The sequence below is a fragment of the Mytilus edulis genome, chromosome 9, assembly GCF_963676685.1.
Source record: "Mytilus edulis chromosome 9, xbMytEdul2.2, whole genome shotgun sequence".
NCBI lineage: Eukaryota > Metazoa > Mollusca > Bivalvia > Mytilida > Mytilidae > Mytilus > Mytilus edulis.
This window is the reverse complement of record NC_092352.1, coordinates 61,662,810-61,682,300: the sequence shown is the minus strand read 5'-3', so window position 1 is coordinate 61,682,300 and position 19,491 is coordinate 61,662,810. Positions and strand designations below refer to the sequence as shown.

Sequence of the window (19,491 nt, the reverse complement as noted above, 5' to 3'; positions counted from 1 at the left end):
ACAAACTAAAACTGGGGGAAACGCATTAAATATAAGAGAACAACGACACAACATAAAAATGAAACACACACAGAAACGGACTAAGCATTAGACAAAATCCGATGAGAATAACAAATATAACATCAAAACCAATTACACGAAATTTGGGATAGAAAAGTACCATGACACGTCTTATAGTAATGTGAATTCACACTCAAACACAAGAGAAAACAAACGACACAACGGAAGCACAACGTTAAAATGTAACACACATGCAGAAACAAACTATAATATAACAATGGCCATAAATCGACTTGGTACAGGATATTTTTAAAGAAAAAAATGGTGGGTTGAACCTGGTTTTGTGGCATGCCAAACCTCGCACTTTAATAGCAATGTTAAATATAACATTAAAATGACAGCATAATATTACAGGACTACAACACAAATAGATAGGAGAACATATTAGACAAAGAAATACATGAATAATAGCTAACAAAAGGCATATAAAATTCAATACGTCAGAAACGGGGCGTCCACAAAAGATTTACCAGTGACACCCAGATATAAAAGTTCGAAAGGTAATGCCAAATACGGCTAGGGTTTTCATCTTGGGATAAGAACATCCTTATTATTAAGAATAATTTATGCTATTGCAAACAGTAAATGTTATCAAATGAATATAAAAGATATATGATAAAACTGAAGTATTAACGAATTACAGAAAACAAAACCCGGTAATCGATACTCAGTTCTACATAGCGATACTCGAGTACTCAAGTACTCGTTGATATCACTAATTATTCCATTGCATTCTAAATTTAGCTTTTATACATACTAGCATGCCAGTTGATGGTCACCTTTTTTTTTTGCCTTAGTAGGATAAACTATAAAGGGAGATATAAAACCGGGAAAATTTCCAGGAGTATATTTTATTTATTGTGTCTGTTTAGTTAACGCATCAATTTAAATATAACGGAATTTGATGAGACTGTCATCAAAGTGAGAGGGCTAGCGCTATAAAACCAGGTTTAGTCCACCATTTTCTACATTTGAAGATGCCTGTACCAAGTCAGGAATATGACAGTTCTTGTCCATAAATTTTTGATGCGTTTTGTTATTTGATTTTTTTATGTTATTATGGACTTTCAGAATTGATTTTCCTCTAAGTTCAGTATTTTTGTGATTTTACTTTTTTTCTCAACATAATGTCTACAAAACAAACTATTTTTCTTATATATAGATAAGACCGTTGGTTTTCCCGTTTGAATGGATTTACACTAGTAATTTTTGGGCCCCTTATAGCTTGTTGTTCGGTGTGAGCCAAGGCTCCGTGTTGAAGGCTGTACATTGACCTATAATGGTTTACTTTTTTAAATTGTTATTTGGGTGGAGAGTTGTCTCATTGGCACTCACACCACATCTTCCTATATCTATATATCATAATTCCAAACATTTTCAATAAACAAATCATCTTGAAATATATCTTTATCAAAATCATGGATATTCCAATAGGCAACATTCATACATTAAGAAAACAATCCATCTATTTACAAAAGACATGGGGAAAGGGACATAACTACATTATTATTACTGTACAGATCTTTTTTAGTAATATATGCAGGGACATCAACATTGATATATGTAATGTTTATTTTTCTATTTCGTTTTAGTTATTAAAATAATATATACAGATTCTTACATTGATACCAGTAAATTATCGGATTATCCAATTGAATTTAACTGCACTATAGAGATTGGATAAATTTTATAATCCACGAGACTCAGTAACTTTGTAAAAATCTGTTTCTCTGATGATTGAAAAAAAGTTTTCATTTTCTTCTAAACGAAAACAGTCTTCGAGAGCTTTCAATTTTTCAAAAAAGGTGTCAATTTTCTTAACACCTGTCAGCATATTTTATTAATATTGCATGTATAGTGAGCTGAACATTCTGAAGATGGTTATGACCCTTAAACTCATTCAATCATTATCTGAGATCACTGGCAACCATACGTTGATTTTTTTTATACATTGGGTGCAGAAAGGGATAAATTGTCAAAGAAATTAAATAAATATATAAGTTTCTTTTACTTTAACTTAAAACCAAATAATGTGTTCAAGCATCGGACAAGGGAAGTAAAACTATTTTGTTCTATTTTATGAGATGTGTGCTAATTTAATTTATCGCACTGCAGGTAAATCATTAGTTTTAATTAGTTTCAACCCGTCACGTGGTTACCACCTTTGGATCCGTAGGGGGTTAGTAAATCCCATAGGGGGTCATGGCGTCACGCCTACTGTTATGGTGACGTCATCTATTAATGTTGTTGTGTTTCATGATTCCGGCCTCACCCCCTATGGATTTTACAAACCCTTCATGGATCGTTGTGGTTCAGTAGAAAGCCATAAAACTTAAAGTATCATAAAACATTATAGCAATATGCATGTTATAGTGCCTATACTACAGTATACTTTTAGAAGAGTGTATATTACAATTTCATGTAATTAATGACATTTGGAAGCAACGTTAGCCTAAATATAAAATGAAATCATGCACTTGTGATTTTCGTACAAAAAAAAACCCCAACTATATATTCATATAAATATTGAATGTAATTATTTATATATTTAAATAAGTAACAATTCGTAACATCTTGTGTGGTTTTGTATCTTTTCCCTAAGTTAGGAGGTTCTCCATGTTAGGATTAGATAACCAACACCAGGAATACGCTTGACTGACGCCGAGAATGGAGTCTGCGCAGTGCCCTTTTTGCTAATTATAATCAAAGTTACACAGACAAAGAGACAGATTTACTTGGCCCGATAGATAGGTAAGATAATTGTTCAGAGCCTTATACCTATATATACATTTGAGTACACGTCGGGACCTTTAAGGAGACAGTAGTCTTTCCACGATACGAACGCCATAATTGAGGAAGATATTGAAACATATGGCTGTGTTTACACCACAAAAGTTACCCATAGTGATGAGAAATTGCTTCATCGAGGAAAGTTTTTAGGCATGACTAGACCTAGAAATATAAATGTTTATATTCAAGAAAATTAAAAAAAAAAAACGTACGTAGAATTAAATGTGCATTTTTGTCAGTCTGCAAAAGACTGCAAAACATAAACTATCACTTGATTTTCATTTGAGACGGTCCACCGAAGAACACAGTTTAAATCACCTAGTGTCTATTGTCTATACAACTCATGATATTTATTATTTAAAACTTTTCCGGGTGCACAGGTTTGTCTGTGATATGAGTGTAATTTGAGATCAAATACTGTCATATTTGCTAAATGGTTATGATTAACCGTACACAATACATTTTTGTAGAGATCCATTATTAAAATTTAAACCCATACAAACTAGTGAAGTGTACTTTGTCAACAATCAGGTACAATAAATGTCTATAAAAAGAAAAAGGACTGAGATACAATAATTTTTCATATCATGTTCATATGACACAACTTTTTTGAAAACAATGTATTTTGTATTTCAATTTTCGGTAATGACTAACATGTTATATCACTTTATTCTCTAATAATAGATACAAAAATCATAATGATGCATATTTTGGACGTAATAACTTGCTAGTTCATTGAAGAAAAAAAGAAAAAGAAAAGAAACTTGTATTAGAATGACTATATATAAAATAAATTAAGTTTTACTGAACATTCTAACTGTATATTCAGTATCAATATATTAGGTATACTTGATGGAATGCTGTACTTTAATTTTTTTTTATAAAACAACAAGAATAGCAATAAAGATTTTTTTTATAACACTTTCTTTAAAATTAAGCTTTAATGAGAGCATTGACATATTGTTTTCTCATATGTATTTTAATATTCTTGTGTATTCTTGCCACAAAAGGATTTGATGTAAATACAATAAAGTAGTAAACAATGCTGACACATTTTTTATACAGTATTCACTACAAACCATTAAAAGTCTGAAATGGCCTATATCTGTACTCGACTGTACTGATTTTTACTCGACCAGTCTGAATTCGTCTGAGATTTACTTAATAATACTCGACTGTAGCCTGAACTATACTTAACAGTCTGAATGTGTACTTGACCAGTACTTAACCGTTTTTTACAAGTCTGAACTGTACTCGACCTAGTCTGAACCGTACTCGACCTAGTCTGAACCGTACTCAACCTAGTCTGAACCATACTTGACCTAGTCTGAACCATACTCGACCAAGTCTTGACCAAACTAGACCTATTCTTTGTATCTATTAACTGAATTTTATCAATTTAGGATTTTTTTTTATAAAAATGAAATTTAAACAACAACTTGAAATTAAAAATGTATTCAATACAGTATTGAAATTAAATTTCACAATAATCAATCATAATATAACTTCAACTCAATATTAATCAACATTTACATAATAATATATATCAACTTTTAAAATATAAATAAAACAAGCTGATCAAATAATCTAAAAAAAATGAATTGTGACTAATATTTTCAATATTATTCAAATTTTAATAATATTTCTAAAGTATTTTATGGTAATTGGACTATTTTCACCATGAACTTAAGCCAAGGATTTGTATTTACTATACAAATCCTTGATAACCTTTTTAAAAAAGGGAATGTATTCCAAAGTAACAGTAAAAATTTTAAATTAATTTAAGTATTTTTTGTCAAATTAACGGCATACATAAAGCACTTTAATATTGTTCTAATTAACTCAGTACATTTGTTTTTTACAGGTAAAAAGGAAGCCCTATTTTCTTAATTCGTGTATTACTTATCTACTACATACATGTATATTCGAAAGGCCTTGTTATTTAATTTAAACAGGATGTTGCAATTTTGAATCAATGTTATTTAGAATTTAATACCTCTGACCAGGTGTGATCTTATTTATGAGATTGTCCCAAGCACAGGTTATACTTTATATTTCACCACTAATCAGAAAAATAATTTTATTCATTTATTTAATTTTATCCCTTTTTGATATAAGTTATATATAATATATTTTTTTTATCCTAAATATAATCGGAGATATATTTCTTTTATAAGGTTAAAATCTTTTATAAATTTTGTTGGTTGTTGTTATATACATGTATGTCAGTTAAAAAGAAATTTATTTAAACAGTTAAAAAAGTAGAGGGTTTTTGGTCTAGTATGGTTCAGACTGGTCGAGTATTGTTCTGACCTTTGGTTAAGTATGGTTTAGACTGGAACAATAGGTCGAGTACATGTCAAGAATGGGTTAAGACTGTTTCAGACTGGTCGAGTAATAGTTCAGACTATTTTCAACGGCAAAGATAAGGGTCAAGTACGATTCAGTACAGTCAAGTATGGTTCAGACTGGGGTCGAGTAATGTCAAGTAAAAGTCAGACCAATTCAGACTGGTCGAGTAAAAATCAGTACAGTCGAGTACAGATATAGGCCATTTCAGACTTTAATGGTTTGTAGTGATTGTGATTTGTCAATTGACATCATTCCGTCTATACAGATGGATGCACAAAAAGCCGTTAAAAAGTTCTGAAAAATATTCGTCTGACTCACTGAAAATAAATGTATAGATACAGGAGATAGATAATTAACATAGATATTCAAAGGTAACTGACACATTTAAAATATATCATTAGCACATACTTACAACTTCTCGTCCAATCAAATTGCTTGAATCTGCCTTCTAATTTTCATAGTACATACTTTTTCCGTGTACTAAGTAACTACGCATGAATGACCACAAGAGTAAGATTTCATTGTATTATAATTACATTAGATGTATGTTTCATTATAATGCGTTATTCTGATTGGCTAACTGCACAGCACGTGCTATTCCTGAAACAATTGTATTAGACACTAACATTTATCATTCATGATGACACGAGGTCCCACAATAAAGTGCACAGGTAAATTAAATGAAAACTTGATAAAAATCGTGTTTTCATGATTCTAGCTAAAAAAAAATGTAATTATAAGTATTGAATACTTCTTTTTGTAACTTTATAGGGTTGTAAAAGCGTTGACCGTGCGCACATTTTAAGTATGAAGCGCTTCCGCGCTTCATACAAAATGTACTTCGGTCAACGCTTTTACACCCCAATAAATTTACAAAAAGCAGCATTCAATTCTTAAATAATTAAGACATTAGAACAAAAATTGCTACAGGCTATTTTGAAATAAATGATGTGTTCCAAATTTAACTAAATAGTTTGTAATTAGTTTTCAAACAGATTTTTAACATCCTACTAATCAATCTTTTGATCTAAATTTTGTTTTGACAATTAAAAAAGTTTCTTTCATTTAAATAAAGAGTAATAATAATGGTGCTTTATACCTTGATTAAAGTACAACTCAATCTAAAATGTGTAATCTTTTATCTTCCATGCAATTACTTTGTACACAAAAACAGTCAACCATGAATCTTTTGAAGGAAAATTATTAATAAAGCAATTTGATATATTTAGTCATAAATTGGTCGATAATTGGTTGCCTAATGTCCAGTGACAAATATTTCATGCATATAAACTATCCACTAGACTACCAATGGGTACATACCAGGGGCATATCCAGCCATTTTTAAAAGGTGTTTCAACCAAAGATGTGGGAGGGGGATCCAACTGTTTGTGATAGTTTTAGGTTTTATGTGAAATAAAAAAAATGTTTTCAAGAATGTAAAGCTTTCACTGCAATTTAAGAATTGTCTGCTCTTGGTCAATTCATTTTGTCATCTTACCATGTAAATAAGTACATGTATAGTAAAACAACGCTTCGTTCATATCAATAAACATACTTACACCAGCAGCTACCTTCTTTACATTCTAAAGTCAAGGGCCTTTTGAAATCCCATTTTTACAATGATATTATAGTGAGTAGATTTACAAAGCTACGTAAATGAGCTACATCCAGTCAGCCAAAACATATCAATAGACTAATTACAGGATTACTCAAGTTGTAAATATGTGCTAAATTGGATATTGTATAGAAAGGTATATACTATGAAAATAAGAGCTTGGGGCAAAGCCCCTCGCTCTAATTTTCATAGTATATACCTTTCTATACAATAACCGAGACCACATTTTCTTGTAAAAATACCTTTTACCTTTTGATTACCATTTGAATAAGGTCTTTCCGTTTTGAATTTTCGTAGGAGTTCGGTATTTTTGTGATTTTACTTATTACTGAAAATCAACATCTATAGAATTCAGGATGAGATCTTTAAAATCAAATCAATAACAAGTGTTGGTTTATTTCGCTTTACAAAGTTTGAAAGGGAATTTGTCTAGAATAGTTATCAAAGGTAGAAACAGTTCCCTCATATATAAGATAAGAATAAACCAATGTTTTTGTTACTATTAAATATTTAAAACTTACCTTTGATAAAGAATTTTATTTACCGTCCAATGATTTTTCTACACAAAATGCCTCATTAATTAAAGAATAAGTAACAATAATTTAGAAATAGAAAACAAATTTGCCATTATGAAATTCATACACGTAGAAAAGATAGAACAAATAATGTTATATATGTAAACTGTTCTCACTGACTACAGAATTATGAACAGATATATCATGTTAAGGAGAGGTATTTGCGAGAAAAAAAAAACAGTCGAGAGAATGTTAAATTTCATGAGCCGTAAGACGAGGGAAATTCATTCTCAAGACTGGTATTTTTCGCAAATACAAATTAAGAACATGCTATATCTGTTTAATTACACCGAATGTTAATGTTCAAAAACGCATTGATGATCATGACGTTACAAGCGTCTAGTCGGATTGAGTATTTTTTGGCAAATACCATGACAGAGAGGGTAAAAAAGGCATATCCTTTTTCAATTACCCCGGCGGCGTTCACAAATGAACGATATTCATTTGATAACAGTAAATTGGTGAAAAATACACTGCCTATCATCCAATCAAAATCCAGTATTCTTATATAAGGTGTAATTAAAAAAAAAACAAAAAAAAAACACTTCCCTCTTAAACATAACAAAAAATAATGTATAATCAATTTGAAAATTGTTTACCTTTTCATAATTTTTTCTCCTACCCAAGAACAAAAAGTAAAAGAAACTGTGTAATTTTTTTTTTTCATTGAACATGTTTAATATTGTCTCCGCTATAAATCTTTCATTTTAACTAAGGTCAGAAGTCTTATATGTTTTTCCATGTGTTCATTTCTTATGATATTGTCATAATCATTTATTTTCATTAAAAAACATATGAAAACATAGCAGTCAATTAAGGGTAGTGTTTTGAAGCCACCGATTGTCATCTTTGTAAACCATCAACAAAGAAGTATGGATATTTAGGTACGCACGTGTATAACACATACAATATATATACTACAACTGTGCTTTTTTCGAAGTCAAGGTACATTGACCGTATTTTCATATGTGATATACAGTCACTGACCGTATATTGCCTTGTTTATGACGTTGACAATAAATGCATTAACACTTTCGGTATTTAGCTGAATCTTGCCTCCGAATGACCTTAGATCTACTCCGAATCATCTTTTGACGTCAAGCAACAATCACTTTTAAATTGTGACGTCAAATAATTTAAATTATGATGTCAAAGTTTACGGGAAACTGTGTAATTTTACGTAATGACAGACAAATTTGCATACAAGTGTAAATACGTCTATGCGTTTCCGTAGAGTTTTATCTATAACGTCAATAAAACATACATGTTCGGGGAAATTTTACGTTGTCAGCTCCAAATTAGCAAATAATGGTTTTTACCCAAATTATTTCATTTTGAACAATTATAAGATTTGTAGAACACAATCATTAACCATACATTGTCCCGAAAATATAAGTTTAATTCGTACAAGGCTTAGAAAAAGACATGAAGCGAGGCTGTGCCAGTATTTCTGCCTGTTTCGAGCTGAGTAAATTATAATATAATTTTATAAATTATTGCATTTGTTTTTTAGAAATATGCAAAAATACGAGATTTATTATTGCGATGTAAGGAAAATCTGCATACAGATATATGTCTCAGATATCAAAATGCAATTTCATATTATTGCAACACTCGCCCATTCTCATTGTTCGCATAAAAAAAATCGCAATAATTTATAATTTTACAGATGTTCATTTCGATGACAGAGGGATGTTTACATTTGTTGATTCTCTGTGCAAATTTGCTTTCCCCTACACACTTCGTTATTGCGATCAACGGATTTTTACGATAAAGGCCACGCTGGGGTAACTGCATACGAGAAACATGTCGGCGAAATGTTGTCTGGGAAGACAACAATTAAAACAAGATAATTTCTTTTCAACCAGTTTCATAATAAATACTAGCTATTTAGTTATGAAAAACATATACATAATTTTATAATAATTACTAGACATTTAGTTATAAAAACATAAAAATGAAAAACATATGCATCATTTTCTTTAAATATGAAGTTTCATATGACCTGAACTGCAAAGAACATATTCTTGCAAAGTCATGAATTCATAATTTGCTTGCATTCATGATTTTAGATTAATTTTGACATTCATGCATGTTGAACACTTTAAATTACATTTAATGATAAAAAGAATAATGTTTATACAGCACTTTTACTTCTACATGTTCTAGAGATGAAATTTTTTATACAACTCAACAAAAGGTTAAAAGTTCAAAAGCAAAAATACTGAACTCTATTGGAAATGCAAAACGGAAAGCCCTTAACAAATTGCAAAATCAACAGCTCAAACACATTAAACAAATTGAAAACAACTGTTATATTTCTGACTTGGTACAGGCATTTTCTTATGTACAATATGGTTTATTAAATCTGGTTACATAGCTAGCTATAACTCTCATTTGTATGACAGTCGCAAAAAATTCCATAATATTAACAACAATGTATGAGCAAATATATAGAGTCCATGTTTAAAATGTATGACCAGATTAGGTTATTTTACAAATTAAGACATTTCAAAATGCAGTGCCAAAAATTTTGAAAAGAAAAATGACATTACTAGGATTATGTTCATTTTAGTGATATGAAAATTAAAGTGCATCAACTTGACAATTAACAATCTTCATATGATCACCTGGTCAAGATTGAAAGTGCATTTTTTGTTTGGAAATGAATTTGATGTTTTGTTTGTTTTCAATGAGCCGGTACTTATGTTTGTTTTTTTCAAAGAAATCATTTGTGTAGATTTATTTTTTATTACATGCTTTCAATTGGTAATTACAAAGATATTACAATTTATTAATATGTTGGAAGACACAATAACGCTAGCAAATGGTGTTTTTTTAGAACAGAAATAACTAAAACTACTTACCAGAAATAGTATAAACTTAAACAAATAATCTGAGTTGAAAAGTTCGAAAAAAAACCAAAGATGACTATCTGATTAAATTAGAAATCAAATTCTAGCTTTTTTACCAAAATTAATTAAATTATTTAATTGACAGCAATACGCAAAACTACATAACAACCATGTGTTTCAGTAATATCAATAGCTGTATAGTTTTATGAAAACCCATGTTTAATAATTTGAAAAAGAAATAAAGAAATTGAAAGTTGACTGGATTCAGGTCGACAATTTTTTTTTTAGCTTTTCTTACCTTTTTATAAAATCCTCAAATTGACAGCAATAAATCTATCTACCAACAACCTGGCATTCTGTAAGATCAATGTATAATTGAGATAGATAAAGAATTTTATGAAAATTAAAGTTGATTTGAAATAGGTACAGAAATAATTAAAGATGAAAATCTAAATTATATCAAACTTGAAAATTCTTGCTTTTTTTTTACCTATTAATTAATTTCTTTAATTTCACATCAATGAGCCAAACTACCAAATAACTAGGAATTTTGAAAGATCAATATTTAATTAAGTTAGACAATACCAGATTATAAAGTACTGAATCAGACTTATAAAGTAAACTCGAGACCAAAGTCGAGTTAATTACAGTTAAGTACTGTCGAGATAATGTCAAGTTAGTCAAGTAAAATCTGTGCTCGACTTTACTTGTCGAACACAAAATATGGTTTTTTCGGACATTGAGTAGTTTGGAGTGATTGAGATTTAGATGTTCCTTTGTTTATATTAGTATTTACAAACATGGGATTGGCGCTAAAGCCTGAAAAGTTGAGATGTTTTTTAGATTTTGATAATTGATGACATTTGTCTTTTTCAATTATTACAAAAAATGCTTTAATGGGTTGAGATTGTTCTAAGAAATAGGGGTCGGTAAAAAAGTAAAACTTTACGACAAAACAAATGATTTCTGCGTTCCAATAGTGAACTTTGTATCGATATTAAGCGACATCCAACAACTCTCCTAGTTGATGCAATATCATAGAGCTTCATATTTCTACTGTGATTTCCTTGATAGAGGGTTGCTTTTTAATTAGTATTTATTGAACCATGGGTTCCTAGTGGTAAGATAGACATTAGAATTTTTCAAAGTTTAACGGATGCCAGCACAAGTTTGTTGACAGATGACTACGTTTATGTTCAAATTGTCGTACACGCGATCATTTGTCCTTTTCTTGATATGGAGATCATAGACATAAAATATTTTAATTTAAATAACTTTAAATAAAAAATAAGAACACGTGGTATGTTTTCCAATATGACAACTCTCCACAAGAGAACAAACGACACATGCAGAAATTTACAACCATAGGTCACCATATGGCATTCAACAATGAGTAAAACCCATATCGCATAGTCAGCTATAAAAAGCCTCCAAATGACAAATGTAAAACAAATCAAACAAGAAAACTAACGACCTGGTTTATGTAAAAAAATAATGAACAAAAAACAAAATGAGTTGCAGCATTCAACGACAAGAACCGGATTACAAGCTCCTGACTTTGACAGGCACATGCAATATCCGATGGATTTAGTTAAAGACGTCATTAACAGTCAGAGAAAAACATGATCTTGTGCAATGTCATTATACATGTATCGACAGATTGTAGAGTCATGACAAAAATGATATTTAGTTTGGTTTTAATTTACTGATCAATAATACCAATAAAACAATAATCAACGATCATATTAAAAGGACACTAGCTGTCAATTTCATGATCACCGATTTTAATCAAATTTTCATATTTGATTTATAACGATGTAAAACATTTATCCAAACTATTAAAAGTCTAAAATAAACAATAAACAGGGCACTGGCATGAAAATACGTAGCTTTGTGTCCTGTGTATTTTAGTGTAGACGCCATCGAGTTGACCTCTAAAGTCATCCAATGACCATATAAGCGATGTAACATACAAAAAAGTCATACAGATATAAATAGATTAAGCAAACTCGTGCTGTTGGATTTTTCTAGGTCGATTTAGTTTTATATTATAGATGAAAAATAAATGTTTAGCATCGTTTTTACCTTATAAGAATGATTTTTTTGTCGATCGAATCAGTCAATCAATTGATTAACCTTTGTTTCACTTTCAATGTTGACATTCTTAGCCTTTAAATAATTTTACACATACAATTCGCATGTTATCCATCTCAATCTAAGAGGTTAAATTGAAGTTCACATGAATACGGATTCAATGAGGTATCATTATTCACTTTCGAGTGAATAATTCACAATCAATGGTTTGTTTTAGCTTATTTTGACAAAATTGAACCATACTGGCTGCTAAAAGCGAATTATTATTTCAGAATTTGCATTTTATTAATGATTGAGCCAATAGAATAATACGTAAGATTTTTTTTTATATTTTGTAGCTAGTGCCCCTTTAAAGTGTTTGAATTGGTAACCTTTTAGAATGAATTTATTTAACGGATTAATAAGTTAACTCGGATCGTATCTTAATTTCCGGGCAAAGTAAACAACATGTCCATTAACATTAGGATGTTCTATCTCGTTAAAAATACGTTTTCTACAGGTACAACCAAAATTCCAAACCAAAACTCTATATCTATGGAAGAATAAGGTAAAGGTTTCTTGGTTTGGACTTTTTGTTTAAAATGACTCGTTTGTTTAAAATGTGCTGTTTCTTTTAATTGTGTTGTTCATTTTGAATGTGATGTTTATTTTCAATAAAGTGATTAGGGGGTATTCACTCTATTGTGCCGTGTTTTGTCTGTGTCACTTTACTATCGATAATATTACTTGCAAATCGGTTACTTCACTCAATAGCAGTGCATCAAAACTCGTGGTATCAAGAAACACTTTTCTCATTATTTTGAAATTTTCAAAATTTTTTACAAATGTTTTCAAGACTCTCAGATTCAATGCAATGTTTTATAACCATATTGTGTTTAAAAAAAGTAGGATCTTAATTTAGGTGATCTATGTTTGTCATTTAGGTGATGTATTGTTTCCAAGGAACACTATTTATCGATAAACAGTTTATTGGAAGTGTTTTCACCGCTACACGACTCACCTTTCATATGAATTACGATATTTGTTTTAATAGATAAATGGATGTTAATAGGACAAAAAATTACTGAGACGTACAATTGCACACAACATATAAAGATAACAAAAAACTTTGACTGTGGAATATCTATTTTCTGTAATTTGTGTGTGTCAGGAATGATTCAGACTGATAAAACAAGTCATTCAATCTTTAAATAAGTATTTAGAGGCGCGCCATCATCCGATTTGATTCAGATTGTCATATTGGATTTAAAACATGCTAAAACGTATACTCAAATTCTAAAAAATCTAAAATAAATACTTTACGATGCAAGGACTCGATATGTATCCACATTTTATGTATATTTCAGTCTAGACGCCATCTAATTAACCATGGAGGTGCTTCCGAAGACTGTCGATGGTCATTTAACCCAAATAAAAAATAAATATAGATATAAATAGACAGCTAGTGCAATTGAATTTTTCTAGTTCTGTTTTATTTCATATTATAGGTAAAAATATATGCTTATCATCGTTTTCACCTGTACAAGTTTCCTTGTGGATCGAATCAGTCAAAAAATTGGTTTATCCTAGTTTTACTTTCACTGTTCACATTATTCTCAATTTAATTGATGAACACGCCGAGTTTATGCGTAAACAATCTGTAGCTTAGGGTTTAAATTGAAGTTCACTTGAATACGGATTCATTCAATGACGTCGAATTATTCACTTGCACTTTTTTTTGATGTCCCCCTTACTAAAAATTAAATCAAACTTTTTTCTAGAACTAGCAAGATGATGAATTCCATGTATCCTTTTCAAGGTATGGTAAGTATTTATGTCAAGCAAGACAGATACTATACTTCTTACTATATATTCGTTTATTATGATGGATTTGGGAAAAATGATTCTTTTGCAGATAATTGATTTCATTGTTTCAACTTATTACGCATTCAACTTAAAACACACCCAGATGCTTTTTGTATTGTTATTTTGGCAGCTTTGCTACATATAATGATTATAACTCGGTTGTCTAATTTCTGTTTACGTATGAAGCTGAGATTTATGTCATGATTTAAAAAAAAAGTATATCTTTTGCAGATATATCCTGAAAATTTAATTAAAAACGGCTGCAATTTAACAATATGTGATGACAACAAATCATTGCAACAAAATTCTAATCAGATAAAGTATGATAACTTTGGTGATATTAGAAAAGGACACTTAGTTTGTAAATGAAATGAAATTAGTAGTATGTATGAAAAGGTTTTCAAACCTATATTTAATGAACTCATTGTACAATCTGATAAAGAATATCAGTAAAACAATTAAGTTCAGAACAATTTTAGAAATAATTTTGACTTTATGATATTTATGAATATTTCAGGGTTATGGACCAATGGTTCCTTATCAGTCGCCACACAGAAATATCCGAATGAATAAAAGAAAAGAGGTGGAAAACATCAAAGAAACATGCCAAACTTATATGTTGAAGATAACTGACAATGCCAATGCAAAACACTTAGACGACGAAAAGGAAAACAAGTCCTCACAATTGTACATAGAATATAAAAAAAAAAAAAAAAATAGCAACACGCACCCAACAAGTACTAGTGTGTAATCTGAAGTGCTGGGGAAGGGAGTATATATACTTAATCATTGGTGATACGCTTCATATTGTTCATGTTCAGTACACATAAGGTTATAAGTCTCAACAAGGTCAGAGTCGTGTAAAAAAGGGCGGGATTGTGGTAACGACAATTGAACATATGAATGGATATTTATGATACAGATATTCCATTACGGTCAACCGACTCGTGATGGCGACTGTAAAAAATTTAAAAGGATTACTTCAACTATACTACGTCCAACCCTTGGTTCGATAGCCCCCATGCAACCCTCTATCAAAGACAGGCACTGCTTGAATGGGTTATGCCCTAAATAATGTCTGGAATTCAGCAACAAGCCGTTTCTAGATTTGTTTAAGGTATCCAGGCTCTTTCAATACCTTTAACTGAGTGTTGAACATGTTTTATCAAACGGAAAAAAAACAAATATTTTTTTAATAATTTGGATGGACACGATTTTTAATTTTCGTAACAAGTATGAATCAATGAAAGCGTAAACATTTGTCAAAGGATCGATCAGATGAAATGGGTCGTAGTTAAATTTGTCGACTAAATATTTGTAAAATATTAGGATGCGATATCCCGTTTGTAATCATTTTGTTTTATTTATTCTCATTATGAGCGCTCAAGTAAAAGAAATAAAGGCCTAGAATGTTTAAGTATGTGTAAACGTTAGGAGCTATATGGCTAAAACGGTAGACAAAATATTAAAATCCATCTAGCTTCAACTTTACAGAAGGGAATTATAATCGTATTTCTTAAGGTGGTATTGGTGTCTTTCGCCATCTTGGATTGTGAAAAACAAAGAATCTAAGGATCCAGACTTTCAATCAAGTTAGCAAAATTTGATACAGGAATGCAGATAACTAATGTAAATTTTCATTTAAAAGAACAAAATAAGATTATAACTTATAAATATTAATATTTTTACAAGTATAAATTACTTTTGCTTGATTTTCAATGTTTTGAAGTTCCATTTTCAGGGGAGGTAATTCTGATTTTTTTATTTAGGGATCTACATGGAATTTTTCTATTTTGGTATTTTAGCCGAAAAAAACGTAAGGTGACCCTATCTTGTCTTTTGATATTCCTAAAGCATTTTCAAAAAGCTATCTTCTCGTATTTTATTTTACAATTCTATAATTTAGTCTAGATTCTAATCACATAATTATATTTTTTCTTGAAAAATCCATACAAAATGTGTAATTTTGTTAAAAGCCTGTAGCTTGAGATAATGCGTGGTGACCTATCATTTTTATTATATTTTTTGAACGTATATCAATATATATATACTACGTTTTGGCAAAGTATGAACACATCATATCATTTTAATTTAGACTCCCATACCACCTTACTTTTTTGTATATGTTTATTAGTGTTGAGATTGTAACACAGTGATAAATGCTATAACCATATTTTGACTATTTTAGCGATTATGTCTGTTTTGTTCACGTATCGTTGTAAAAATAACGGAATTTGATGGGACTGTCATAAAAGTGAGAGGTTTAGCGCTATCAAACCAGATTCAATCCACCATTTTCTACATTTGAAAATGTCTGTACAAAGTCAGGAACATGACAGTTGTTGTCCATTCGTTTGATGTGTTTTTTTTATCCTTTGATTTTGCCATTTGATTAGGGACTTTCCGTCCTTAACTTTTCTCGGAGGTTAGTATTTTTGAGATTTTAATTTTTTCTTAAACATTATGAACAGAGAATTAATTATTTCAAAGTTATTTGTGATATCGAAATCCCTGACTTAATAATTTATACAAGTCTAAGTTAATTGAATATATAATGTCTATATAGACAGACATTCGTGAATAGCAAAAGATTACACCACAAGTCGACCCAAAATGAACACCACATACCAAAATTCAAAAAAATTACAATAGGGAACGAAAAATCGTCCCTTTTGTCGATATATTTCAAGACTGAGTGTGAGACTGAAATATCCAAATCTAAAAAGAGCAGTTTTTGCTGTATTTATTAAATTTATTTGAAGTAAGTTGCTTTTATTTGGTAAACTGAGACATTATATTATTTACCGCAAAATTGGAATCAAGGACACGAGAAGTGTTGTTTTAATTTTTCAGAGAAACGAATTTTAGACGGATTTTTATTAATAGTCATCAAAAGAACCAGGATTATAATTTAATACGCCAGACGCGCGTTCCGTCTACATAAGACTCATCAGTGACGCTCATATCAAAATATTTATAAAGCCAAACAAGTACAAAGTTGAAGAGCATTGAGGACCCAATTAAGTTTGGCCATAGTTTGTGATTCATAACAAATAAAGAAACAAAACTGATATTAAAATTGTACTTAATGTCAGTACTATAAAGAGTGGTCAAGTTTGAAATTGACGATTTTGTTTCTTGCCGTTCAGGAGTTATGGCTCTTTATAGATTTAAAAAAAAAGGCATAGGATGTGGCAGGTAAAAAATCCTAAAAGTGCTTTTAAACATACAGAAAACCCCGTTTGCTGGCAGTTTGACAGTTCATCCCTTGTTTGCTATGAATTAGCTATCAGTAACTGCAAGTACTCTTATCGACACTTTATCTTATCCTTTTTACTTAGTTTTATTTGATTGGGTAGAGTGTGGTGGGTGGTGGGTGCTTCGTCCCGATCTGATAAGTCAAACTTTTTATAACTGAAATTCATGCTCACAACAATGTTTAACCCCGTCATATTTGTATGTAGCTGTCCCTAGTCAGAAGCCTCGTCCTGTAATTTAGTGCTTGTCGTTTGATGCTGTCTTCAATATTTGTTTTTTGTTTATTGAATTAGTTAACATTTTGTCGTGTCGGACCTTTTATAGCTGACTATAATGGATGTGTTTTACTCAATGATGAAGGCCATACGGTGACTAATTGATGCGTAAATCCGCTTCATTTTGACTGTGTTTGATAGCAATCAAACCAATTCTCCTCATTTTATATAAATCTTGGTACTGAACAATGAATTCAATAAGAAAAACTTATGTATGATAAGAATGTTTGAAAGTATAGTGGAGAGAGTAAAAAAAGTCATAAACGGTAACCGAATGGAAAGGACCTCCAAAACCACGTAATTTACCTAAAACATTTTTAGAATTGTTAACACTAAAAAAAAAAAAGATAAATTCAAATAAGTGACAATAAACAATACGCTATTGCGTGATACCTTAATACTTAATAAAACTTATCAACTTTTTTACAAGAGCAACACCACGGATATCTAATATGGAGCAGGATCTGCTGACTCTTTCGGAGCACTTGATATCATTTTCTTTGAATATTTTTTAAGTATCACCCGCTTCTTAAAAAATTATTATTCAATTATTGAATAAATGTCTTCGTATGGTAGGTAGACAGATATAACTTATCCGTTTGATCGTGCTGTATGGTTATTCATATTTACATATATACTGATCCAATTATAAACATTGTATTATATTCCATGGGATTAAATTGGAGGACAAAATATGTTGTTCATTCATAAATTTTAGATATTGCAATTTATTACATTGGTTGCAATGAATTACATTAAATTCCCAGTTAAATAAAAACCGATAATTTCACATGTGAAATAAACGTGGTTATTTCACTCTCTGACGTCATACAACAATAGGCGTTGTCAAGACGTCGATAACATCGGATCAAAACGAATTGTCAATGCGTAGGAAAAAGATATAGTTCCCTACATTTTCTACATTAATTTCATAAAAAAAGGCATTTGCCAATGTAATAAAAAGAATAACTAATCACCGTATTTGAATATCAAAAATAAGACAACTTGTGAACGAACGCCACTATGTATTAAACTCGTGCTGCGCACTCGTTTAATCCATGCGTCGTTCGGTCACGCGTTGTCTTATTTTTTTATATTCAAATACGGCAATTAGTTATACTATAAGTATTTTCACCATTTGCTTTTTGATTGACATATATTATTGTTATAGCTGAATTTATCGGAAATGACCATTTTCAGCTAAAATTAGTCTATTGAATACTAATACTTGCGTATTTTAGGTTTTAATGGAGCTGCTTATTACCAGCCTTCTTTTTCACCAATGTTTAATGGTCAACAACAGGTAGCAATTAAGTTTTATAAGTGGGTATGGTAATTCTGATGTTTTTTTTTACTAAAAAAAGATATAAAGTCATATGGTAATGAAGCAACATGATTTAATGAATTCCGTATTACATTTCAAAATCCAAAGATTATGGCCTCAACTTAATCATGTTCATTGAAGGGACATTCATAGTCGAGACTGGACATCTGAAGCAGTAACATAAATACATTTTAATTAGATTTAAAATTTGAATTTAAAATTAAACCCCTTGTGTAGAGTACATCAATTGCCTCTGTCTCTTGACAGATGTTGCCTCATAAGAAATATGTCGTAGTTCACGGCATAAATGTATTTTTTCTATTGAATGGGTATTGCAGTCACCAGTCACTCAAAACATGAAAACACCACATTAAAAATTGCATTCTTCTGAAGCGCTTTTTTTTTACTTACCTACATCAGGAACGCTCAAAGCCTAGTATTTGATACC

At 30.4% G+C, this 19,491-nt stretch overlaps 1 protein-coding gene across 1 annotated transcript in view; it reads left to right on the top strand.

Annotated features, from left to right (window-relative positions):
* Positions 1-2,721: 2,721 nt before the first annotated feature.
* LOC139488743 (uncharacterized) overlaps positions 2,722-19,491 on the top strand; it is a 37,741-nt gene continuing 20,971 nt past the window's right edge. Inside the window, exons 1-3 of the mRNA XM_071274571.1 lie at positions 2,722-2,811; positions 14,102-14,139; positions 18,961-19,022. Of these exons, the coding sequence (XP_071130672.1) occupies positions 14,112-14,139; positions 18,961-19,022 (90 nt within the window). The 5' untranslated portion in view covers positions 2,722-2,811; positions 14,102-14,111. The remainder of the gene's footprint in view (positions 2,812-14,101; positions 14,140-18,960; positions 19,023-19,491) is intronic.